Source organism: Cricetulus griseus, chromosome 5 (genome assembly GCF_003668045.3).
Source record: "Cricetulus griseus strain 17A/GY chromosome 5, alternate assembly CriGri-PICRH-1.0, whole genome shotgun sequence".
Classification (NCBI taxonomy): domain Eukaryota; kingdom Metazoa; phylum Chordata; class Mammalia; order Rodentia; family Cricetidae; genus Cricetulus; species Cricetulus griseus.
Window position 1 is genome coordinate 149,979,471 of NC_048598.1, and position 27,060 is coordinate 150,006,530.

At 41.3% G+C, this 27,060-nt stretch overlaps 1 protein-coding gene and 1 long non-coding RNA gene across 2 annotated transcripts in view; one reads left to right on the forward strand and one right to left on the reverse strand.

Moving 5' to 3' along the window:
• Positions 1–27,060, reverse strand: part of LOC100760955 (iron-sulfur protein NUBPL) — a 189,904-nt gene that overhangs the window by 3,353 nt on the left and 159,491 nt on the right. The window contains exons 8-10 of the mRNA XM_027416314.1: positions 25,568–25,653; positions 6,633–6,753; positions 2,613–2,695 (exon numbers count right to left, since the gene is read on the reverse strand). Of these exons, the coding sequence (XP_027272115.1) occupies positions 2,613–2,695; positions 6,633–6,753; positions 25,568–25,653 (290 nt within the window). The remainder of the gene's footprint in view (positions 1–2,612; positions 2,696–6,632; positions 6,754–25,567; positions 25,654–27,060) is intronic.
• Positions 166–10,236, forward strand: LOC107977399. Its single transcript, XR_003485393.2, has 3 exons — positions 166–598; positions 2,300–2,485; positions 10,105–10,236. It is a non-coding gene; the product is annotated as an uncharacterized LOC107977399 (long non-coding RNA).

Here is a 27,060-nt window from a genome sequence, read left to right on the forward strand (position 1 = left end):
CAGGCATCTGGTGGCTAGGACACCTTAGACAGCAAGTTACTAAAGGCGGGAAGGGCAGCTTTGATATATTTGGCATCTTCCAGTGCAGTGTCATATACCTCATTTAACCCCCCGCCACACACACACATGGCATCACTATATAGATGGGGAGAAAGCTTCAAGAGTGGAGGGAGAGCTTTTGGGGTCCCACTTAGATAGTAGTAAGCTTGGCAATCACTCCACATGGACTCTGATGCTATTTTTCCATCCCTTCAGATATCCCCTTTGTGACTCTTAACATGGCTCTTGGGCAGTTTCCCAGAAAAAATGCACTTTGATACATTCTGGACAAGATTTCCAGGGACCCTCTGAGCAGGATAGGATCCCATGCCCTGTGCCATGGCTGTCCTTGTCAGCAGAACCTGAGGGGCAGATTCTCCTCAGCCTGTCCCCAGAGCTCTGTGCTGTATGCAAAAGAGGTGACCCGGAAGCCAAAGCATGGGTATATCAGCTGAGTGTGCAAGTGCCTTCTAGTACTAGACCGGACAAACTTCCAAACAAACTCCTGCCTAGGGGGTAAGGAGATTGAATCTGTTCACAAGGATGCTATGGGAATCAGGTAAGAAAGGGGAGGAATGTACTTAACATTGTGCCAGTATCTTAGAAGAAATGAAAGAAGTCAGAGTATTAATATGAGAGCCAGAGGATGATGAAACATAAAGGGTCTGACTGAAAAGAAGAGACTGGCTTCTTACTATTTCACAATTTGCTAGCTCTGTGACAGTCCTGGGAAATGATTCATCTTCCTTGAGTTCAGTTTCCTCATCTGCAATAGGGGGATTCCCTACATAGCACACTGAGTTGTTAGAAGGACAGAAATCGTGTATAAAAGCCTGACTGGTATCTGGTCCTCCAACTGCTACTATTAGAATATGACCAATAATGACAATGACGACGACTGCAACCCCAGAACAGAAGTAATTGTTTCCATGATGGAGAACAAGGAACCAGGCACTCACTACATACTTCCCTAGTCATGGCATTTCTACTTAAAACTGACTAGAAGCCTTCATATTTAACATTGACAATGAATGCATGAGACTTTTTATCATTTTTTGAAGAAACTTAACCAAAACTAACGTAGCTCCAAAGACTGAGGTTGTTTTAGGACCCTCAGCACTGTCACCTAGGAACAGTAAGACCCAGTGAGCACACATGTAGATCAGGCCACAGAAACACTAACTCCAAAGATACCACAAATTCAACTGCTTAGCATTTAGAACTGTATTATCCTTGGATGATTTGTTATATGTTCTCTGTTAAATAATATTCTTCTAACTCAACACATCACTTCTTATTTTTGGAGTATTGTAAAAGGCGGGGGGTGGGGAAGCAATAGTGAACAGATAGGAATACCTTAAAATCTCAACTCATAATTGAAATTAATAGTAAATACTATTATTTGTAAGGAATCACCATAGACTACCTTTAAATATTCTGCTCCTGGAAGTCATTTTAATGTGCGTAATTTAAAAAAAAATCCTCATTTCAAACTGAGAGCAATAGAGAGTTACGGTTTTGCTTATCTGAAAATTCTTTAAGGAAAACGTAGAAAGGAAATTTAACACCCGAAAGGCAGAGAAAAGGAAAACAATGATAAGTGCCATATTGTATTTACTCAAAGGTCACACTCCAGCAGCTGCACCACATCGGCTGACACTCAAGCCAGGGAACAGCGCTCTGCGCCCACCAAAGGTTAACTCTAAGTGAATTAGAGTTCATTCATGATTCTAGGTCAAATCTACTCTCACTTTATTCATGGCATTAACCAGGCTTGGTTCTTACACATTCTTGTTCAGAGGAGTGAACAAGAATGAACAGGCTCGTTGTCATGAGTGGACAGGAAGAGCCCATCCGCTAAGGCAGGGCTGGAGTCGGGGGACAGGATGGAGAGGAAGAGCCCATCCACTAAGGCAGGGCTGGAGAGGAAGACTGTGGTGTTGGTGAAGGGGCACAAAAACCACATCCAAACTGACACACAGATAATTGAGCTTCCAACTTAACCAGCAAGGACTAAGCGGGAAAGAAGATATATCCATGACTGACTTCATGTCTATTTTTCAAAAAAAAAAAAACATTATAATAAAATGTTTATCCTTAAAAAATTCATATTTTGGCAACTTAGAAACTCTACCAGGATGCTGGCTAAGGAAACACTACTAGGTTTTCTGCCTTGCTGCTGATCATATTCCTTGAAATAAACACAGCAAAAATCTCATCCCTGATTGGATACCAAATGTACCTGGCTTTCTCACATCAGGTTCCCTTCTCTCAGCAACCAGCTGAAGGTGCAATGCTGAAGTGTCACACTCTGGAGCAGTTAGCAGTTGCCAGCCAGCAAGTTCTCAACATGGGTTCTTCATGAGAAAATGCTGGGAGGAGGCCAACTGTCTGCTGCCTGAACTGGGAGTTTGGAATCCACAACTGCAGCCTAGCGCATGACACGGTGAGTGACTTCAAGTCTACGTATATGGCCTGTGCACAAGCAAGTTTAACCCAATCTCCCTACTTTCTTTCTGTACATCACAAAGAATACAGTGCACAAAAAGAAAGACATACAAAAAATAACTTACCTCCTCACTTTCAGGCTGTGAAAACACCACAGGCTGACCCTTATCTGAAGCTTCCCTTATACTGAGGTGTAAGGGGACATCTCCTGGAAAAGACCATGGGAAAACATTAGTGCCAGAGAAGCTTACACAGGCATTCGAAATCTCACTGCTCCAACTTTGGAAAGAAATAAAATCTGAACTAAAGGCTCTCAGACTAAGTGGAATTATGTCTACCCCTCAATCTGTTAAATGCCTATAATAGGAATTTCAAATGCAAAGTGAGGGTGAAAAATTCCACTGAAGGCAGTTGAGTGACTATGCATGCATATAGATAGGTACAAGCTCTGGGGCAACCAACCAAGAAATGAGGCATCTGACTTGTTCTTTGCTGAAGACCTCCAGGCAAGGAATAGCTCAGAGGGCATTCCCCTGTAGTAGCTGTTGCAGACATACTGTGTTGCATGCCAAGGAGGAGATGAATGAGCAAAAGATTCAGAGGCAAAGTAGTCCCCAAAAGGCATCAAAGGTTCTTCGTGATGTTGCCAGATATGTCAGTGAATTTTATAAAATAAAGCAGGGACTGGCAAGATGGCTCAGCAGGTAAAGGTGCTTGCTCCCAAACCTGATGACTCAAGGTAGATTCCCCAGGACCAACACAATGTAATTTGAAGTTGATTCTCCACATATGTGCCAACCAATATACATATACACAAACATAGAAAAAGTGTAATAAGAACATTTAAAAAGTAAGTCAGATATATATCCCATATCAATTTATTTTTGAGACACTTTTTTTTTCTATCTACTAACCATGTAGCATGACATGTAACTTGTGAGTCTGGTGTGTTCTTGGGAAGCACTGGCTGTACACAGATTGGCATGGACAGCTGTGTACATCTGACAAGGCTGTACCCAGAGGTGGGAGAGCAGAATGCTTTGACCCAGTCACCTGAAGACTGAGGACTAAAATGCAGTAGAGGGAGTCATAAGTAAAACTGCCTTGTTGTGTGTCTCAGAAGTACCACAAACCCCTGCAAAGGTTACAGAAACATGTGTGTAAATTTCCATTTTATGTCAATATCTCACACAGTACCCTGCCAAGAAATATAAACAATGTAGACATCTATGTCACAAAATATTGTAATTTTTCCGACATAGTATGGCGGAGGGACAGGTATTTCAGGCTGCTATTATCAGCCAACTTTGCAATTGCATTTTTTTGTTCCAGTTATTTTTATGTTTTTTGGTTAGTGCACAAAATGGGTTTCATTATACCATTTTCACACATGGATATTGGTGTACTATGCTCATACAATCTTCAAGCTTTCTAAATATCCATGATGCTAATCTTGATTGTCAACTTGACAACATTTGTAACTGACTAAAACCCAAGCAGCTAGACACACCTGAGAGAGATTTGCTAGCCTGGATCATCTGAGGTGGAAAGACCCAACCTAAATCTGGCCACACCTTCTGGTGGCAGCCCACATAAAAGGGTATGGAAGAAGGAAGCTTTTTTTTTTTTTTTTTTTTGTCCGCTTCCCTTCACTCTTGCTGGCAAGTTCATCTATCCTGTTGCTGGAACATTCCTTTGCTGGTATTAGAACCTACTTCTTCAGGATTCCAACAGGATTGAATACCAAATGAGAGATCAAGCCTTGTCAATTGAACAACTACTAGATTCTTAGCCATTTGCACCAGATAAGAGAGAAAGCCATTATTGGAACAGCCAGCCAGACTGTAGACTGTAACCCACTCTAATAAAGTATATACATTCCCATTCTCTCTCTCTTTCTCTCTCTCTCTCTCTCTCTCTCTCTCTCTCTCTCTCTCTCTGTCTGTCTGTCTGTCTCTGTCTCTCTCTCCCTCATACAGAGTTCTGTTCCTTTAGAAAATTTAGAGAATACTGACAGATAAAATATCCAACAGTCAAATGACAAAATATATGATTATTTCATTTAAGGATTAGCTCTGCAGCAAATCTGATGTCCCTTCTACAGGTCAATTTAAGACTGTAGGAGATTCTCCCCGAACAGGCAGGCAAATGTTATATAAAGAGCTTAGAAACCCAGAAAGTTTTTATCTTGATTTATGAAGAGCAAGGAAACCTGGAGGGCTTCTTTCTGCTGCAGGAATGGAATAAGACAGGCCAACCCTGTATTTCAGTCACCTCCTGACATTGTACTTGCCCTCCAGAGACCTACCACGCCACACAGACACAGAAGACCATGGGAGGACACAGTGAGGATGGAAATGAAGCCCAAGGAGCAGCCTGGGCAGAAAGGGCATCTTGGAAAGAAATCAGGGCACATTCCAGATGGTGGGCAGACTTCTCACTGGGATGCTCTGAGACTTAACTACGGAACATCAACTATTCCTTTTGGTTCACATGGATAAATGTCTAAAGAGCTCAGTCAGCAAAAACACTTGGCCCTGAGTTCAATTTCAGGGACTCACATCGTGGAATGAGAAAACTGACTTCTGAAAGTTGTTCTCTGACCTCCGCACGAACACAACGGCACATGTGCCACCGCCCCACACCCCAACACACACGACACAAACACATTGACAAATCTAACTTCAAAAACTCAAAGAGCTCTTTTAGAAATGATCAACCCAACAGGTCAGAAATGAACTAGGGTGGGGATGTTAAACTGCAGAAAACCTGAGCTGAGCAAGGTCTCCCTGGCTTCACTTCCTCACCTCCAGTCCCAATCTCTGTATAAGCAGACCACCTCCTGCATTGCCAGGAGCTCTCCCTGGGCTTCCCTGACTGCATTAAGTAGATGAGTGGGAACTCCTAATTATTGTTCCTGTAACAGTGTGGAGATGCTCTTCCACAGCAGGATCCAGCAGCTACTACTTCTGACACCCTTTTAGGTCATCATACATTTGTGAGCAGCTGCTTGAGAGAGAACTGACAGTGTCTGGGAGTCTTCAATATTTAAATAAATGCCTTACCAAACTGTCCCACTCGTTAGGGAAATGCACTACCAGCATAATTCAATAATGCCATTATAATTACACATTGACTTTATTACTTAAGTGAAAGTCAATCTGTTACACTATTATGCAGATTTGGAAAACTGAACTTTCTAGGTTATTTAAGTGAAAACCAGTTTCAGAATATAATTAGTGGCGATAACTATAGTAATGTATCAAAATGTATCATTAGCATTCCCCTGGTATTGTAGTTGCAACTACAGAGCAATGAATAATAACAACAATGCATTTAGCATTAACTTTCAGAAACTCAAAATAGAGAACATTTTGAAATTGCTTCATCTCTAAAGGACCTTAATTTCCAAGTACCCGAAGCTGGTAACATTTGTGTGTGCTCTGAACAGGAGCTCATTCAGGACTGCAACAAAAAAGCATGTTGTCTTAAATATCCATAGCTTGCTTGTAGACTTTTTATAAAATCATGGTTTACCCAAAATCTGGGTTGTTGTTTTTTTCACTTATCACATGATTTTCCCCCTTCTTCCTAGACTATTTAATTCTTGGATTCAGTGTAATAAACAATATCTATAATGAAAATTCAGGTGCCATATTTTGTAGAAATGGCAATTTCTTATCACAGTAATCGGAAGGAGATCTTGTCATTCAGCAGCTGAAAGACTGACAAAGAACGTCTCATGAAGGCACTTACACACAGTCCAGGAACATACTCTTAGAAGCTGTGCTGTAACACACTGAGGGAACACGGCCATGCCCACCTACTTATACATTAACGTCTATGTCCAATGTCACAACCAAGCTAACCACCACCCTCCTTTAAAATATGGCTTCAAACCATGGTATCCAGACCATATCTCTCTCCTCAAACTGAATATACAGGCAATTTTTAATCTGTCATAGAAACCGTATCATGAACAAGCCTATTCACAGATGCCCGACAGAGCTTGTCGCATACAGTGGCACTATACTAACACTCCAAAAACACAAAGCCTCAAACATCTACTTATGTTAAGTCTATGCCAGACTTCATTGCCATTTCTCTTTAAATTTCCCCTGTGAAAGAGAATTCTAAGCTCTTACCTAGAACATCAAGATCAAGGGTCTGTGCTAATTTTCTTGCACCATCAGCACCAAAAATATGGGTTTTGTGTTTACATTTTGGACACTGGAAGACACTCATGTTTTGGACAAGTCCAAGAACCTAGAAAAATACAAACACATTAAAATTAAAATTACAGCATATCATAGTATATAATTTTAACATATTTTTACTGAGTGATATATACTAGTGACTTTTACCGAGTGATTTATACTAGTGAGTGATATATGGTGAGTAAGGCAGGGCTCTCTGCTCTCATGGAACTCACAAGTTAGTGAGAGATGAGCATTGGTAACTGACAGTAATAAATGCCAATGGGGGATGAATATGAACTAAAATGCTTGGCCTGGGAAGAACGCACAGAGACAACTGCTCCTTCAGATTGTGGGTAGGCAACCTGAAGAGGCAATGATGTCTGCAACAAAAAACACAGTCAGGAGCAGGAGCACAGCCAAGGCAGCAAAGTGCAGGAGTCTGACATAACCGGTCACATAGTGGGTGGTTGTCAGGGTCAGAGGGAGGTGAGGAAGGTCAGGGTCAGAGGGTGTTATGCTTTGAATATTCAGTCTCCCAGAGGCTCCTGTATGGAAAGCTTGCTCCCAACTGGTGCTATTGCAACCCTTAGAAGTGAGATTAAGCTTGAGGAATTCAATCACTGGAGTAACTTGCTGTCCTACTCTATCCTCTTCAGTCTCTGTCTCTCCTTGTCTCTTTGTCTTCTCCCCCTCTTTCTCTGCTTCTTGTCCAAAACAAAGTGAACAACTTTCTCCTTCACATGCTCCCCAACCACAGGGAGCCACACTACTGTGGACTGACCCCTCTGAGACTGTGAACCAGTCAAATCTCTCCTTCCTTTTGGGCATTTTGGTCACAGCAATGAGAACGGCAACAAATCAGAAGATAGGAAATTAATGCTCACCAGACACAAGAAACAACAAAGATTTCTGAAGTTGAAAAGATGTTTAAAAAAAAAAAAGAGTTGGTGGCAAGCAAAGATGTGGTATCAAAATGTATCTGTGATGACAAAATGTTGAAGAACAGGAGGGAAAGAGGAATAGGTAATGGAGGACAAAAGTCTGCAGTAGATGGCAGCCAACACACTCTGGCCCTTTTAAGTCATGGAATGAGAGCTTGGATGGTGTAATTTTTCCATATATGAACACTGTTAGTGAGTGTTTTATCATCCCCTCTCTTTAACTGAGGAAACTGAAGCTAGCAGAAGATTCACTTCAGCTCTTACTGCTGCTACTTGAATAAAATGTTAAAATTTCACCTACAGTTCCCATCTCTTTCTAAGTTTCCCTGGATTTAAACATAAAATAGACCTTAAAAATTATTACTCAATAGTACCATTGAATAAGCAACGAGCTCTGCAAATATCATCTGCATCCATGCTCCTTGTAACTTCACATTCATATGGATTTAAAGAGTGGCTCTCTTCTGGAATAAGAATGCAGAGCACACAGTGAGAGCACAGAGATAAGGGTGTCTGCACCATCCCATCTGCTCCACCATAAGATCGTCAGTGTAGAGACTATTAGGTCTCTACTTGCATCTTAAGTGAAGAATAGCATTGACAGCCCACGATGACACTGATAGAAAGGTGGTGAGTTTTATTATTGTTTCCGAAAGGAAGAACAGAGAAGATGAAGGCTGTCTACACACATGGGAATGAAGCCAAGCAGCAAAGAAGTCCTGTGCAGCACAGACGCAGTGAAGGAGCCCTGTGCAGCACAGACGCAGTGAAGGAGTCCTGTGCAGCACAGACGCAGTGAAGGAGTCCTGTGCAGCACAGACGTAGTGAAGGAGTCCTGTGCAGCACAGACACAGTGAAGGAGCCCTGTGCAGCACAGACGCAGTGAAGGAGCCCTGTGCAGCACAGATGCAGTGAAGGAGTCCTGTGCAGCACACATGCAGTGAAGGAGTCCTGTGCAGCACAGACGCAGTGAAGGAGTCCTGTGCAGCACAGACGCAGTGAAGGAGTCCTGTGCAGCACAGATGCAGTGAAGGAGTCCTGTGCAGCACAGATGCAGTGAAGGAGTCCTGTGCAGCACAGACGCAGTGAAGGAGTCCTGTGCAGCACAGATGCAGTGAAGCAGTCCTGTGCAGCACAGATGCAGTGAAGGAGTCCTGTGCAGCACAGATGCAGTGAAGGAGTCCTGTGCAGCACACCTTTTCAAAACAGCTCATACATGACCTTTTGCTGGTGCAAACTATTACAAAAATTGAATCACACCATGTTTTGGGAATTCAGCACCACCTCCAGAAAGCTAGGAGAAAACACAGCTTAGAATCATAGGGTTTATTTGCTTATTGACTGTAACAGTATAATGTCCCCATTGCTTGGGCAGTTTAACTGCTATTCATGTTGATTGTTATATATATCCTGACTTTAGGGCTTTCAACTTAAACATAAAAAACATTACTCAATAAAAGAGAACATGAAAACCCCTTAAATAAAGTGAAAATCTAGGTTGCTGCATTTTAATTTAGAGAGAAGAGGAAAAGCATTCTTAATCTGGAAGCTCTTAGCCCCCACGGCATAGAGGCGTAGCATGAATGCATCTGCAGTTTCCATGATTCACTTCTCATGATCAAACTGTCCTCTGTGGACTCCCGAAACACCTGGACACATTCTGTACAGACTGCATAAATGTCACAGACATAAAATATACAGATATAGCCAAATAGCATTTAATGTGCACTTACATGCCAGTAACTGAGCTAGACCCAAGGGAGAGCATACAGTGGGGTGAGCAGAGCATTAAAGCTCATACTGCAACTGGAGAAATAGGTTGAACAAAAACGATTTGTCCTGGAAGTAAAGTACAGATTGTTATGAGAGAAGTGAATGGAGACGAATCCACCTACTCCAGAGTCTGAGAGGGTCTCTTAGAGGAAATTTCTGACCAGAAGTTACAGAAAACTCAGGTAAAAACAAGGAAAGAAAAACATTCAATCGTGAGTAGGAAGTACATGTCTCCCTTTGGAAACTGCAAGGCTCTGTGAATCCTAGGTGGGCTGGAGTAGACCTGCAGCTGAAAGGGGGGAGCTTGCAGTGGGTATGGACGTGTGAAAGGGGAGAGGCCATGGAAGGGTTTCGACAGGAAAGGCCTCCATGCCTACACTGAAAATAATTTTATTCAGAGGTTTAGAAACAAGATGATATGATGAGAAAAGAAAATGTGTTTGTCTTTGTGTGTTTATTTTTCTTAGAGAAACACAAATTAAGGGCCATGTGCTCCAAAATCAATAACGTGGGAGGTGATCATTTGTCTAAAATACATACCCAGTTCTCCTCCTGGGCACAAAGTAGGGATTATTCTCCTTTCCAATTAGATGTGGACATGCCGTGTGTCTAGGCCAAAGTAATGTGGGCAGAAGTACCCATGTCACTTACAGTCAAGATTTAGGGGCTAACCCCCTTTCTTTCCTCTTTGTTCTGGTGTCCAGACTGTGGCTGTTGTGTCATATTGCTGCCATAGTTGAGTACAATACAGAGAAAATGGACATGCAGAACAAGAGAAGCCAGCTACCGTTGACTGAGCCACCAGATAATTATTGACGTCACAACCCCACCCTGCCTTAAATGATACAAAGGTAGGAAGAAATCATTTTCTTTCTAGAGTTTCTATTTTATGCTTTCTGTGTAATGTCAATTTTATATTTTACTATGAATATAACATGATACTATAAAATACATGTGCTATAACACATGAACACACATATACAAAGCATTAATATGCATTGCAATATATGAAGCATCACTTATTGACAAAAGTGAAATTAAAAGAAAACAAAAAACCAAACCATCATGTGAGGGTTGAAACCCTGCACACTCATACTAATGTGACATCTTCCAACTTGAGTGTAAACTCCCTAATACTGCTTCCTCCTTTGTCTGAATAACTGCACTCAATTAGAATGTCTGTCTCAAGAACGTCACCCATATACCACTTAGCTTCAATATTAACAACAACAACAGTAAAGTTGGCTGTAATGGAACAGCATGGAGCTTAGAACTCTGTATGAATGTCATTGCTTTATAATGGGAACGACACAGAGCCTGCATGTTAGCTGGTGACCACATGGAAACGAGTGTATCTTAGCCTACCATTTGCACCATACAGATACTAATTTCATGCAGACAAGAGGCTAAGTGTGAAAGGCAAAACACTTCCAGGAGAAAACACGTGAGTACATTTGCAACCTTGGAGGCAGACACAAAGAAACACCAGAGACAAACTTAAGCATTTTTAATTAAATAGGATTTTAATAATATCAGGAAACAAACATGTCATTTAAAGGAAAGTGACACTAGAGCAGGGCATGACTTCTACAACACAAGCTTTGCAATAGACTTTTTATTGGAATATATAAGTAAAAAAAATCAATAAAGAAAAGTCAGACAACACAATGAGAAACAGGTAAGAGCTTTTCAAGTATTTCATCAAAGACATCCAGAGTACATGTGAGTTAGAAAAATATGGACACCAGTATGATCAAAACCAAACAAAAGAGAAAACACCCAAGGTTGTGGGGAGGAGGAACAGCCTAGACTTTGGCTACTGGCCATTCTATAAAACTGTCAGGCCACATCTACCTACTGAGTTAGACTATGGCACACTTCTGGTACGAACCAACACAGATGTGAACACAATCGCAGTAGGACAATTGGAGAACTACCCAAGTGTTCATTAAGAGGAAAACAGGCACATTTGCTCCCATGGTGCAGCAAATCAGGAAGAACAGGCATCACCTATGTCAATTTTGTGATCATGACCCAACAAACTGTGCTAGATTCATAAAGACAAGCACTGCATAACCCCAGTCACAGAAGCTTTATGAGTTACAATCCACGTGGGGAGTAAGTGGAAGGCAGGAGGCCCTGGGTTGCTGGTAATGTTCCATTCACTTTGAAATGTTATATACCTTGATCAATGTTTTCCTGACCAGGCTACCGCCCCTGCCCTACTCCCAACCCTGATAACCACCATTTTATTCTCTTCCCCTGCAAGTTCAGCACTTTAGATTTTATATATAACTGTAATCATGAAGTATTTGTCTTTCTGTGCCTGGCTAATTTTACTTCAAATGATGCCCTCCAGATTTATCTATAGTGTTGCAACAACAAGATTTTAAAGGCTGAACAGTAAGTATTCCACTGTGAATATAAATAATGCTCTTTATTTGCTCATTGTTGCTGTCGTTTGCACTGGTCCCATATACTGACTTCTGTGAATAACACTGAAAAGGACTAAGAGTGCAGGCATGTCTCTGGCACAGTAGTAGGGTTGCTGGGCTTTGCTCTGAATAGAAAAATTAATTTTAGGGATGGAGAGATGGCTCAGCATCGAGTACTGCTCCTGCAGAGGACTGGAGTTTGGTTCCTAACACCCATGTCAATTGCCTGTAATTTACAGCTTACAACTGCCCACAACTCCAGCTCCAGCAGACCCTATGCCCTCTTCTAGCCTCCATGGGCATCTGTCCTCTTACATGTGCATACCACCCGAACACAAATACATATATATAATTCAAAACAAAATCTTTACTCTATATTCACCTATAATGCAGGGAGACCCTTTCTCTACCTCTCTCAAACTTGTCCTGCGTCTCTTGTACAGCATCCTCTAGGAACAGGATGATGCCCCGGAGGATTTCCTTTCATTTCTGACAATTAGTGGTGTTGAGCACTTTTATATACCTGATGGTCGTCTGTATTTTTGTACTCTTTTCCTTGCAGTTGTGTTTTGAGTTATTTCCATATTTTGGATAGAAGCCCCTTATGCTGGTTGGTTTTTATCAACTTGACACAAAACTAGGTATCTAGGAAGAGGGAATCATAACAGAGAAAACGCCTTGTAAAATTGGCCTGTAGGCAATTCCATGGCATTTTCTGGATTAAGGACTGATGTGGGAGCAGCTAGCGCAGGCATGGGCATGTGGTCCTGGGTTGTATTAAAAAAAAACAAAAACAAAAACAAACAAACAAAAAAAAAACCAGACTGAGCAAGCCAGGAAGCAGCATCCCCCCGTGCTTCTGTTACTGCCTCTAGGTTCCTGCCCTGACTTCTTTCGGGGATGGACTATGATGTGGAAGTTTAGGATGAAATGAACGTTATATCCCAAATTGCTTTTGGTCATGTCTTACCACAGCATAGAAACCCTAAGATACCCCATACCACACTCACAGTGTAAAAACAGTTTCCATTTCACAGATTTCTCTCTGTTCTGACAATTGTTTCTTTCTTGTACTGACACAATGTCATTTTTCCATTTCTGCATCTGTCACCTCCAGAAAGTCGCTGCCCAGAGCAAGGTCACAGGAGAGCTTTTCTCAGGTTTTCTTCTAATAGGTTTGTAGTGTCACATCTTAGATGTATGCATCTAGACCATCTGAAGTTGGCTTTTGTATACAGTGTGAGACAGGATTTAAGTAATTTAATTCTTTTCAGTTGTCTCCATACCATCTATCAATGAGACTGTCCTTTCTCCAGTGCATATTCTTGACATTTTGTTTTAAAATAAGTGATCAAATGTGTTTATTTATTTCAAGACATTTAGTCTCTCTATTTCTTGAATACAAACAGTAAGTGTTTTCATCTTATAAAAATTACTTGAGCTATCCACTTACAATAGTGCCTTTTATGTAGGTATGATTAGCTCAATAAAAGTTGTTTTCAAAAAAGGAGGGGCTCACAAGGCTGAAGAGATGCTCAGTGGTTAAGAATGGACACTGCTCTTGTACAAGACTTGAGTTTGGCTTCTGGCACCCACATTAGGTGACTCCCAACAACCTATAATTCCAGCTACTGGGGAACCAGGTGCCCTCCTATGGCCTCTGTGGGCACATACACTCAGGTGCATGTAATCCCTATTCCTCCCTGACATGCATATAATTAAATTATTCAAAAAAAATGAAAGAGGTGATCACAAAAAGAATGGTAATAAAGCATTAAGAACAAATAACCAAGATGATATTAGCCATTCATGAACTAACAACAACAACCATCTGCTCCAAATGGAAAATTTCCATAAAAGCAAAGAAGGTAGGATAAGATTACGATGAGCCCCCAGAAGGGACGGTCTCCCACTCTTATCTAACACTGAAGGGCATACCTGAGACATCTAACCGAAGAGAAGCTGCAAAACAATGGGGTCATACAGCCCATCAAAATGGCAACCATTAACCACACGTGACTAGTAAACACTGGAAAGGGGCTAGTCTAGATTGAGATGTGTTTAAGTGAAATTCAGGCTATCGATGACTTAGTCATAGTATTAGGAACATGAAAAATATTTCTATAACCTAGGTTCACAAGTTACTTATTTTTAAGGATTTTAACCAATATATACCACAAACACGTACACACACATAAGTACACAAATCAGAAGTGTACAGTTTTGTGAAATAAGCACACTTATGTTACCAAGGTTCTGTCAAGAAAAAAAAAAAAAAAAAAACCACTGGCAGGGCTCTAGATATTTCCTTGTATACCTTTGAAAGTATTTCTCAAAGAAACATATAAATCTAATTTTTAATGCAGTAATTTTATCTGATCTTGAATTTTATAGGAACAAATTATACAATGAAGTTCTTTTCTTTCCATGTGATTCATCTAGTTAAGCCATTTATTTGCAATCCATTTTCACGGAGCCCCAACATTCTATAACCCACTCTTCTATTACTGCACATATGGGCTATTTCTAAGCTTTAGATATTATACATTCACTTCTATGATTGCTTTTTCATTTCCTTTTTAAAGTCTGAGTATTAGATTATACCCAGATATCATTCCTACAGTGGTTTGAATTTGCATTGCCATAATTGTGAACAAAGCTGAGCACATTTTAAATGTTTTTGGTCATTTGTATGCCAGCTTCCACAATGTTCCTATTTAGACATTCTGACTGCTTTGCAAACTATATTTTTTTCTAACTGAATAGTAACAATTCCCAGGGGACGGGTGGCAAGGTGGCTCAGTGGGAAAAGCTAGCCAGACAACCCCCGAGTTAGATCCTCAGAACCCAAATAAAGATGGAAGGAGAGGACCAGCTCCACAAAGTGGTCCTCTCATGTTCACACAGGCACTATGGCACACACACAAAGAAATCCCTTAGATGACTTTTTATAATTTTAAATGGATTTCATATATAATATATATACATATATTATATATGAAATATATATATATTTGAGACAGAGTTTCTCTGTGGCTTTGGAGGCTGTCCTGGAACTAGCTCTTGTAGACCAGACTGGTCTCGAACTCATAGAGATCTGCCTGCCTCTGCCTCCCAAGTGCTGGGATTAAAGGCATATGCTACTACCGCCCGGCTCAAATTATATTTTAATGTATAGTTAAATATAGCTTTACTTATTTTATTTTTACATTAAAAATATAACTACCCAAAAATTTAAAGTTTACTTTGCATTTCCATTGGACATTGCTACCCTAGACAAGCCCTGTCTATGAGTATACTGTGGAAGTCATCCTATCTAGTGTCAAATGTACAAAGATGTATAAAAATATTTTATCAGGTTGATATTTATTATAAGTATTTTAATTGATTGATTAGATTTACTACTAATATTGTTGGAATTGTGTGTGGGTGCATGTGTGCTATGGTCACACATGGAGGTAAGAGGACAACTCTGTGGTATCAATTCTCTGAAATCATTTAAGTGCATATATATGCATACATACGTTATTTATGTGTATAGATGTGCATAGTAGATGTACAGTTTGTCAGATACATATATATATCGTATATTTTCTCTTTAAATAATTAAAAGGAGAAATCCATTATTAATAAACGCAGACTGCATGACAAATGACTATTTAAAACAGGATTAGTTATGGGAAAGCCTGCAGGGAAAGTGTGAGTAAAGAGCTTAGAAGTCACTGTACTAATGTAAGAGCATCCTCCAGCCACTGAGGTCTGGAATAGGGCAGCCAATGGTAATTAGGAAGAGTCTAGAACACCCATATTCCAATTCTGTTCATAGAGATTCTTCTCCTAAATAGGAAATAACTGATGTCTGTATGATCCACACTAAAACAAAACAGCCTCCCACCTTGTGAATACTCTAGACATTGCTAAGCTGTTTATGTTTATTGTAGCGCTGCTTTGTGTGTCCTTTGATAGCAGACACATTAAAAACAGCAGCTTTACACTAGCTTCATTTACATAATTCCACGGAGCTGCAGCCTTAAGCACACTCAATCATGTTTAATGCCTCATCAAAGTATAAGCTCCTTTTTTTTCCTTTTTACCTCAGCTAGTTTTACTGGAAGAAAGCAAATATGACTTGCCTGACTACCATCAGCCACCACCTTCATTTTACGTTATTCCTGAATAATTCCTATCCATCACTGCCTCTGAACAGTACGTCTTTTATTAACATTTTAAAATTGACTCTCTTGAAATATCAACATTGCTTGGAATATTAGATTTTTGTGTCTAAATGTACTGAATTAAGTAGGCTCAAAATTCTAATTTCTTCTCTCAATTTTAAATGCTGATTCAGGTAAGCAACAGGTAAGATTTTTAGGCCACTATATAAACCAGTTTCTCAAGGTTACAACCAAGTTAAATGCTGGATGGAACCTGTCACAGGCATTAAAAGCTACATTTTAAGAAACAGTGTGCGTGTTGAGGGCAGCACACTGTTAAGTAGAGAAATGAATAGTGGTAATGGAAATAGATTAGATTTGCAAGTGCTTTTCTGTACTCCACTGGCCCCGCATCTGCAGGAGATATACATAGGAAGCATGCATACAGATGCTATGATTTTAAAAATGAGATGGGTGCTTTTGTTTTGTTTCTCCTCTACAAGAAGTCTGATATGGAAAGAATGAGTGGGGAGGCCTGTGTCTACACACCTCTCACGGACCAGAGAAATAGCCAGGGCTCACGTGGTACAACTTTCCAAGACCTTGTGTTTTTAAGTCTCTAAAAGGAGGCTTTATACTGGTTTCTGATGTAACAGTCAGAGCCACTAATCATAGCACTACACACTAAGTTATGCCAAGTACTGGATACACAATCTTATTCAATTGCCATTATGGCCAGTGGGGTGGGGATTACTGCCCCTATTTCATGGATGAGAACCCTGATGTTGAATTATCATGTGATAAATTACAAAGCTAAAATTCAGTCTAGGTCAGTGATTTGTATGAGGGAACAGGATGACAAGTAAATGGACTAAGGGACTTCACTCATGGAAGCAAGTGGCCTTGAATAATGATAAGTCAATACAATTTAGTAGAGCAATTTAACATAATAATTAAAGGCGTTGTTACAGACAGGCCAGTTCTCATCTTCCCTTGCACTTAGGACTACTGTCAAACCTCAAGCTTCTCAAAGACCATGGTTATGGCTGTCTTTCTCTTAGTCCCCAGCTGTCTCCTGGCTGTCATCAGAACCTGGGGATCCATAGCTGCAGCTCCCTCTTCAGTGTTCCCATTTCCTCTAGTTTCACTTTCCTACTTGAACAAGTGACACTCAATGAGAAGCAAACACCAGATCCTAGAGTGTCTTCTGACTGATATTCCAGGATGCCCACAGTACCAACCTCAATTCTAGACTGGCTGCAGAAATCACAAGTGAGACTGCGAACCCTGGAAAGAATGGGCTGCTTGGGTGACTAGTGGAGTGAAACAAATGGATAAACTCTTGTATGTTCCCCGTAAAACGGAGGGTGATGTTCTCATCCTCTCAGGGGGGTAACCAGCGGAGCTAAACAATGGATAAACTCCTGTATGTTTCCCGTAAAACAGGACGGTGGTGTTCTCATCCTCTCAGGGGGGTTGTGAGGGTAAGAGGAGTCTACTTCATTAACTAACTTAGAAAGGGCCTCTAGTTTAGACAACGTGAAAACTTCTAAGAGACCCTGTGGGAAGACAAAGATGAGCCTATTTCCACTCTCTAAGACGTAGAGGCAGTATTTTTTTTTAATTATTACTGGTATATTTTTATAAAGGGTAAAAGCCATTTTTCTAAGAAGTGATAAAATCCCTTTCTGTCAAAAGGAAGTCATGGTGATATATTGTAGGCAAACTAGTCAACGTGTATTGCGCAAAAGAATTTAGACAGTATGGTGCAAGGTCCTCTTTGAGGCAATACTTATTCTTACATATCTATAAATAAATTTATGTATTTATTTTATATCCCAACTGCAGTTTCTCCTCCCTCCTCTCTTCTAAGTTCCTCCCCCAAACCTTCCTCTGTTCCCACCCCCCAATCCATTCCTCTTCATTTCTGTTTAGGAAAGAGTTTTCCCATGAGTATCAACAAAACATGGCATATCAAGATGCAATAACACTAAGCACCTTCGCATGTATTAAAGCGGGGCAAGGTAACCTAGTATGAGGAAGAGGGTCCCAAAGGCCTGTAAAATAGTCAGAGACAGCCCGTGTTCCCACTGTTAGAAGCTACACAAGAGGACCAAGCTACACAACTGTAACATATATGCAGAGTGCCTAGGTCAGTCTCATGCAGGCTTCCTGGTTGTCAGTTCAGTCTCTGTTAGTTGATTCTGTGAGTTTTCTTGTGGTGTCCTTGACCCCTCTGGCTTCTACAACCCTTCTCCCTGTCTCCTGCAGGATTCTCTGAACTCTGCCTAATGTTTGGCATTAGGCAAACATTAGGGTCATTAGGGTCTGCATCTATTTCCTTCAATTGCTAGATGAAGCTTCTCTGATGATGATTGGGCTAAGCACCAATCTGGCCATAGGAGATGATCAGTTCAATTTATATATCCACTATTGATAGGAGCCTTAGCTGGGGTCATCTTTGTAGATTTCTGGGAGATTCCCTTGCACCAGGTTTTTGCCTGACCCCAAAATGTGCCCCTGCCCGGTAGTCTCTTTCAGTATTGTCCCTCTCCATCCCCCACAACCTGATTTCTCGTGTTCCCATCCCCAACTGTCCTCAGTCCACTCACAAAATCTCTTCTTTTCCCCTTCCCAGGGAGATCTGGACGTCCCCCATGAACCCTCCTTGTTATCCAGTTTCTCTGGGTCTGTGGATTGTAACATAGTTATCCTTTATTTTACAGTGAGTATCCACTTATGAGTGAGTACATACCATGTTTGTCTTTCTCAGTATGGGTTGCCTCAGGATGGTTTTTGATAGTTCCACCCATTTGCCTTCAAATTGCCTCGTGTCCTTGTGTCCTTGTTTTTAATAGCTGAGTAGTACTCTATTGTGTAAATGTACCAAGTTTCTTTATCCATTCCTCAGTTGAGGGGCATCTGGGTTGTTTCCAGGTTCTGGTTATTACAAATAAAGCTTCTATGAACTTAGTATCCTTAAGCATCTTTTAGGTATATGCCCAAGAATGGTATAGCTGGGTTTTGTGATAGATTGATTCCCAGTTTTCTGAAAAACCACCACCCAGACTACATAATGGGAAAAGATTTTCACCAACTCCACATCCAATAGAGGGCTGATTTACAAAATATATAAAGAACTCAAGAAACTAAATATCAACAAACCAAATAACCCAATTAAAAATGGGGCACAGATCTAAACAGAGACTTCTCAAATGGCTGAAAAACACAAGTCAATATTCAAAATGACTCTGAGATTCCATCTTACACCTGTCAACATGTCTAAGACACAAGCAACTGCTCATGCTGGTGGGAGTGCAAACTAACACAGCCACTTTGGGGCAAAACTTATTTAAGCAATCTGTATCAGCATTGCTGTAACAAAATATCAGGATAAATAAGGAAAAGATACTTAGAGCTCACAGTTCGGGAAATTATAGGACATGGTACTGTAACGGTTTTGGCTATCATGAATATCTCATGGCATACGGAAGGAGCTTACAGCAAAAGGGGGAAATCATTATCAGTAAGCAGGAAGCCATAGGGTGATCTGGGGTTATACTTAATCTTACAATTAACTGACCCCACAGTCTCTTCTAGAAGAGAGCATGCCTCCTGCCCCGCTCCACCTCCCTTACCTAACTAAGGCACCGCCTCTTAAAGGTTCCCCCACCACCCTGAAAACCAAGTCACCAGTACAGGACCTTCAGAGGGACAAACCACATCCAAACTACAGCAGCTGGGAAGAGGAAACAGGTGAGGCTGAGACCACTTAACACAGAGAGTAACACTACTTCGCTGTCCCACTGAGCAGAAATTTGGTAGATTTATCAATGGACAGCTGACTCCCCAGGTTCCTTTGATGTCTGTTGTTTGGTTTGAACCCCCTAAGCAGTCAACTCCAAGCCTGCCAATCATTCTTCAATGTGTGAGGTCGTCCATTCACTACCACTATTTAGGATCAGTCTCTGACTGTCCATCACCTCCGCCAGTGGTTTTAGACTGCTAGCCAGAGAGAAGCTGCATTTTACACCTCGATCCCCTAGAAAGGCACATGGGTGTGTGTTTATAACTGACAATGTCAGGAAATAAGGGTTTTTCTTAAAAGCTGAGGCCGAAGCTCTGTACAACGTTTGGTTATATTTTTTACTGTACTGATTCATGACCAATGGTATATCACATTATACTGTGACACCTCTGGCCATCCCGCTATTTCCTTACTGCTCCATGCTTTCTTGGGGCCTGTCCTTTCTATTAATTCCTACCAGATTAAAACATTTTAAAACTCCATCCTAATTGAATCTACTTCTTAGCCAGCTTTTTAGAGGCTCCTCTCATAAGAAAAGTCTCAGTTACAAAGCGAGCAATCCTTAACACTACTGTACTTGCCTGAGTTTTCAGGCTTATATATCCCTAGACCCAGTAAGAAAGATCCTACCCAGATCATTCATCTAGTATATATTTGATGAACAGCTGCATGTTTAGACACAGACCAAGGTAAGTGGTCTCTCCATTGACAGAGCTTTTGGTGTGGAGCTGAAATGTAAAAGGGGAAACAGCACAATGAAGCCATAGATAGAATGAACTCTTGTTGGTAACAGCACTACTCAAGTCCCAAGAGAAAAGTCCATTGTTCAGTCTGGGTACCTAAAGTGAGGGTAAAATGTGCCCATGCTGAAGATTCCGAGAACACACAGGATGCAGGAATGCTGCAGAAGTGGAAGGCCAAGGCGGCTGTGACACACCAAGATGGCTGTGACATGGAAAATGGCAGAGCAAACAATGCACGGGGGTGGGGTGGGGGATGAACAGTGGGCAGTAGATGGCATCTACCAGGTCACAGTGACAGAATGCTTGTGTGCCAGGTGGCTGAACTGGGCAGGATGTTAAGGCAGGTTCCCTTGCTACCCAGGAACTTAGACTCTTCTGTGAAGATAGACAGATAAATCTGCAATGAGGTAAGAGGTGACCTGGACATGTGTATAAGGAGTTGACAGGAAGTATCATAAACTTTATGTGGCATATTGGGAAGGAAAAAAAAAAAAACTCCCTAGGGAAAGTAACTCCTGAGCTGAAATCTGAAGTGAACATCGGTTCCCTAGGCTGGAAATGACTTCATCAGGTAACAGATAACTATGTCCGAAATTACAGAACTATGAAAAGAAGCAAATAAAATAAGGCTTTTCCAACACCAGCCCCAAGGGTCCCGAGGAGAAGTTTTCTTATTCTCAGAACTCAGTGCCCCTTCAATGCCACAGAATTAATCAACAGGTCAAAAGTCCTCAGAGAACAGCACTGCTTTTCCTTCTGAGATCACCATCAAAGCTTACAGTCCATGCTGGTTAGTGTTTGTTAACTTGACATAAGCTAGAGTCACTTGGGAAGAGGAAAGCTCAGCAGAGTAATTACTAATTGATACAGGAGCATCCCGTCCCCTGTGGACTTGGGCAGGTGGGCCTGAGCTGTGTAAGAAAGGTAGCTGAGCAAGCCAGGAAAAGAAACCAGTGAGCATCATCCCTCCATGGTTTCTGCCTTGAATTCCTGCCTTGGCTTCCCTCAGTGATGGACAGTGCTCCTTTAGATGAAATAAACCATTTCCTCCCAAGTCACTCTTGGTCATGGTCTATCATAGCAATTGAAAGCAAACTGGAACACAATGCTTCATTATAAAGGACACTAAATATCAGCAAATATGTACTCATGGAATACATCAGTTAACAACTGTTGAATTAAAGTAAAGTGAGCCCTTATGAAACTAAGAAATAAGAGAATAAACATACACTGGGGTCCTTTTCAGGAGCTGAGTTAGTTCCCAAAGAAAATCCCTGTCAGACCAAACATGCAGGTGGTGAAACAGTAGCAAGGAACGTGAGGTGCTCTCGGAAAAGGAGGTAACAAAAGTGGGTCACAATGGTATCATACATAAATGACTCATTATTAAAAATGGATAAGGCTATGTTTTTGAAAAACAGTCTACATACAAATCCTGCTATAATCAAGGATTTGTCAGTTTTTTATCATTTCAGGCAGAGGGCAGAATTTAATCTTTCATCTCTTTCCTCCGTTCCTAAGCTATGCATTGAGTTAAGAAATCATTTAAATTAACTTCAAAATGTTCTTGCAGACATCACTAAACTCTGTCCATACCAATGAATTCCAATGACATCACTGTTTCCATGGCAACTAATGTACTTCAAAAGGGGAGAAACAGAACAAGACTGAAAACCAGGGAAAAGGGAGTAAAGTGGAATAAACAGCACAGCATCGTCCTTGCATTTATGGAACACATTTTAATTCCAAATGCTTTGCCATTTCTTAGGCTGGGGCTTTTAAGAGCCAGAAGGCTCTCAGAAGTCATCACAGTCACTTCTCACTGACAACCAAGACCCACTTCTCCAGGGTGCAGCACCTCACTTGTCAGGCTGCACACAGGGCTCAGCCCTGGAAAGTTCTCACTCACTGTGAGCCTCACCTCACATGCAGGCTGTTCTTTGGTTTAAGAGACGTTTTAAAATTGTTTTTGCAGCAGAGAGGACAAATGGTTAAAATCAGGGCATAAAAAAGAGGGTTATGGCAGATACAGCAGGCAGATATCCAAGATGCCAGAGGGAGGAATGATTAATTCCATCTTGGAAGCAGAATACACAGCTCCTGAGACTTTCATTTCTATCCTGTTTAGTCCTAACACACCCATGACCACATCCTGGCCCTGTCATGACCCAGAATTGCCCTGACTCTAAAACTTAACATCACGGGTGTGATCCCAAACAGCTGCTTCCTCTTTTCATTAACCCTGGATGCGGTCCTACAAGCCCACACAGCCCACTACCCCTTACTTCCTGGTGATATTCCCTTGTTGCCCTCCTCAACTTTTACACTTACATGGCATCTAGCCAGCAATATTTTAGCCTGAGCTCAGTGAGCAGCCACTCTTCCTCCGTTATGTTCTGTAGGAATTATCTGGCCCATTCTTTGTCTTAGAGACGGGGGTGAGAGGGGCGCCGGAATCTATCACAACATATGAGATTGTTCTCTTCATTATTTATAGGTCAAGAAGTGTCAAAGATATCAGAGGAAAATAACACCTGAACTAAAAGTATACATGCTGAATGAGGCAACTATGGTCATTAGACTTTGAATAAACAGAAGGGCCTGACCCATAGGCACTACCATCTCACACGACAGCAATAGTTTAAATGATATACTAGTATAAAACTGATCATTTCTGAGGGGAAATAAGAGAGAACTTGATTCCTGCTCTTTGAAAATCAATCCCTTCAAGGATTTGCTGGTGTTGAGTGAGGTAGGCCTATGTCTCTACTTCACCCCAGCAGGCAGGGGTGAAAGTTCACCATTCACATGCCGGCAGGCAGAGGGCTTGACCTGGACTTGAAGGTAGTTACAGACCAAAGGTTCTGATGTCTAATTATTGCCAGGAAGGGTTACAGGTCACCTGTTAACCCAATGCCATCAATGTTGTTAGAAGGGAGCTTGTCTCTGTGTCACCTTATATTTTAATCTCATATTACTCAGTGACCCCACACCTATTACTTTATCCTGGAGGATATTACAAAGTCGCCCTGCTCAAAATATACAATAGAGAATGTTTTCTGTCTGCAGTGGACATGTGGTTATCGTTGCTTTAAATTTTCTTCAAGCTAAGTTTCAGAGCCTGGAACACTGGCTCTAATCACATGTTTAGGTTTGCCACTGAAAATAGCCTCAGTCACCTGGAAAGAGAGCAGACAGGCATGACAGGCATGTTCCTTATTAGGCTCCTTTACTCTCACCAGTGTCTGTTTGTCTAGTCAGTGTACCAGCTCCACTCCAGCTGGCATGGGAGTAGACATACTGCAGGGAAGGTCACCTTGACTCTTCTGTGTATACTGTCGTACATCTCTCAAGGCTCCTCGCAGAGGAAAACACTTAAGAAAGCATCCCTGAACTTTTTCCTGGGTCATGGGCTCATTGAGGAATTTGAAGAAAGTTCTGAGTTCTTCTCATACCAAGCAAACAAAATTACCACACAGTTTGTGGTGGACAGAAGGCAGGATATCGAATTCTGAGAACCCTGAAGTTAATACATGGCCTTTTTTTTTTTTTATAGAAGCAAAGGTTTATTTGGCATTACACTTCAAGAGGGTCATGATTCAAAATCGTGGGGATAGCATGGTAGCAGGTGGCAGACATGATGGCTAGTGCTGGAAACTGAGGAATCACATCTTAAACCATAAACACAAGCAAAAAGAGTGAACTACAAATAGACATGGCTCTGAAACATCAATGTCTCTTTCCAGTGACATACTTTATCCAGCAAAGCATGGCCTAAGTTTTTATGAACTGTTATTTATTATTATGGTGTATGCATATGTGAGCACAGGCACACATGTAGAGGTTAAAGGACAAATCTGTGAGCCGGTTCTCTCCTTTCACCTTTATATGGGTTCTGGGGATTGCAGTTGGGTTGGATCATCAGCCTTGCACAGCAAGCACTTTTTCACTTGAGACCAGAGTTTCAAAGGCCCCGTTTCTATTAGATCTAAAGATCTACTTGGAAAGCCATGTTGACAGAAGCATCACGGAGGTCATATTCTAACTGTCGTACTCTTCCCGGGCTTTTGTTGAGGCATACTAGGAGGAAAAACCTTTTCCTTGTAGTGAGGAAGAAAGGAGTGTGTTTAATATACAGTTTCTTCCTCATAAGAATCTAGTGAAAGTCTGTGTCTGGTCTCGGCAGTGCTTCTCTCAGGCAAGCAGCTTGTTTTAGCCATGTGCAAATGGACAGTGTCTTAATTGGTAGCATGCTTTTTTTTCCCTTTGGCTGCTAGAAAATTCATAGCATATTTAAGTTCCTTAATGGCATGCAATTTGTTTGCTGACTTTACTTTGGGCTCCATCTGATCTTAATTATTCTTTGTCTATTTTTATTACATTCTTACATTGTTTTGTCATGTACAGACTAGCCAGAAATACTCCCTAGAAGAACATGGGCTATCAAGGGTTAAAATTAGGCACCCAAAGCAAAAGGAGTTACCTTTTTACCTCCTTTCTCACAGGTGTCTACTCTAGTCTATCAAGAAAGCATTGCCTGAGATGCTCACATGACTTTGGCAGCATTTGGAGACCAACGCTCTTTAGAAAGCTTGCAATTCCGGAACCCTGCTTCAGAATTATTCTTGATCTGCATGGTGTTTGGACACGTGTGTAATGTTACAGTAATGGGAAAGATCAACTAGGAGTCTCATGAAGTGTTCTGCAGAAGGTTAGACTAAAACTCAGTTGCGATCCCAGATGTAGAGGAAAATAACTGTACATGAGATATGGATATCGATGGGTAATTTATTAACGGGAAATCGTTTACATGAGAAACCGATAACCCTGGTTAGTCTTAGCAGCTATCCAAGACCTGACCGGAACCTGGTGAGAGGGAGAGCGACCCTTGGCCTCAGTCCTTTATCCCACACGCCACATACCCACCTGTGGCCACGCCCAAATGGGCATGGTCAGCGCCTCGGTACCTAGAGATCTCTCCCAACAAGGGGTCTCATGCTTTTATCAGTGAGGGTGTAAACGCTTACCGGCACGTGGACCTTTCGAAACATCTCAGCACCCTTGTGTGCATCCATCAGCGCAATGTCCTGAGGTGTAGAGACAATCACAGCACCTGACCAAAAGTGAAACAAAGCAAGGCTATCTTTTAATGCTTGAGGGTAAGCTTCCTTCCAATGTGATTTTATTCACATGCTCACAGAGTCTACAACATTACCTAGCTATAAGTTTGATACAAGCGAATAAAAAGATGTCTATTTTTCCCTTCCTGTCCTTGACTCGTCGCTTCTGAAATCAGCAGACTGAGCAGCACAACCAGAGCATTGCAACCTCTTCACATTCAAACATGTTAGTGAGATAGGTATTGGGCCAGCCTTGTTGCCCAGAAGCAGGAGTCTGACTGGTACACCAGAGAGAATGAGGACTGCCACACAAAGTACTGAGCGCTGTAACATGAGGCCGTGAAGTTCTAACAGAGGGACAAGAAGAGGGACTACCAGGAAGAGAGGGTGGCAGGCATACCAAGCTAGAGCAAGCAAGATCTCATCGCACTTCTCCAACAGGAAGCCACATCCTCCTCTTGCAATATCATTTCTTCTCATCAAAATCTGTATCTTTCACATTAATGTCAATTCTTGAGATTTAATTTTTTTAAGTTTTGGTTGTACTTCTTTGTTAAATGCTTTGTTTGTTTGTTTTATCTGGAGGAAATTTTAGAAGGAGAGGTCCTAGCCTTTGCTGAAGTTTGAGATTCAAATACCTAAGTATTCAAAGTCTGATCCTACAGCTGATGGGCTGTGAGAACACGGAGTCACTCAACAACCTAGGTGGGCTTCAGTTTCTTCAGCCACAAAACAGCACAGTAATCCCTGCTTCCCATAGTTGCTGCTCTACACACAACTAGACACAAATGTCTGATATGATGCTTTGCACCCAACAAGGGATACTTGCTGTTAATAACATCATCACTACTATGCTCACTATTAATAATAAAATGTTTCAGAAGTTGCCAGGAAGGTCATTTCCTAGTACCATTAGACAGATCAACCTTCTCTTAAAATAATTTCCTGGAAAAAAAAATAGTTTCATGGATGGCTCCAGCTTTCTTTTCTTAATTTCTCTGCTTAACAAATCAAAAGCTATTCAATAGTTCTTTTAACAGATGATGAATCACATCTCTGCAAAATTATTCTCTACACATACGAAGTATCTGCCACTGTCTCGATTCTGTTATTAATATATTTTCATATTCGGTCATGTGGAAGGAATTAATTCTAGCTCTGGCCCCATCTAGCTGTGACTAATCTTGGACAAAAAACTCAGAAAGACCCTGGGTTTCAGTTTCCTTGACTGTAAAACTGGTGTATGTCTTAGACAGTTTCCAAGGTCTCCTATGACTGCGTGATCTAGCATTGGCTCCTAACCATACTTCCAAGCCCAGCCCCTGTTCAACCTCCCAGTCCCGATCATCTTATTAAGGGGCACCACTGCCTCTCCTTCATCTCAGTTGCTCTCAGACTAT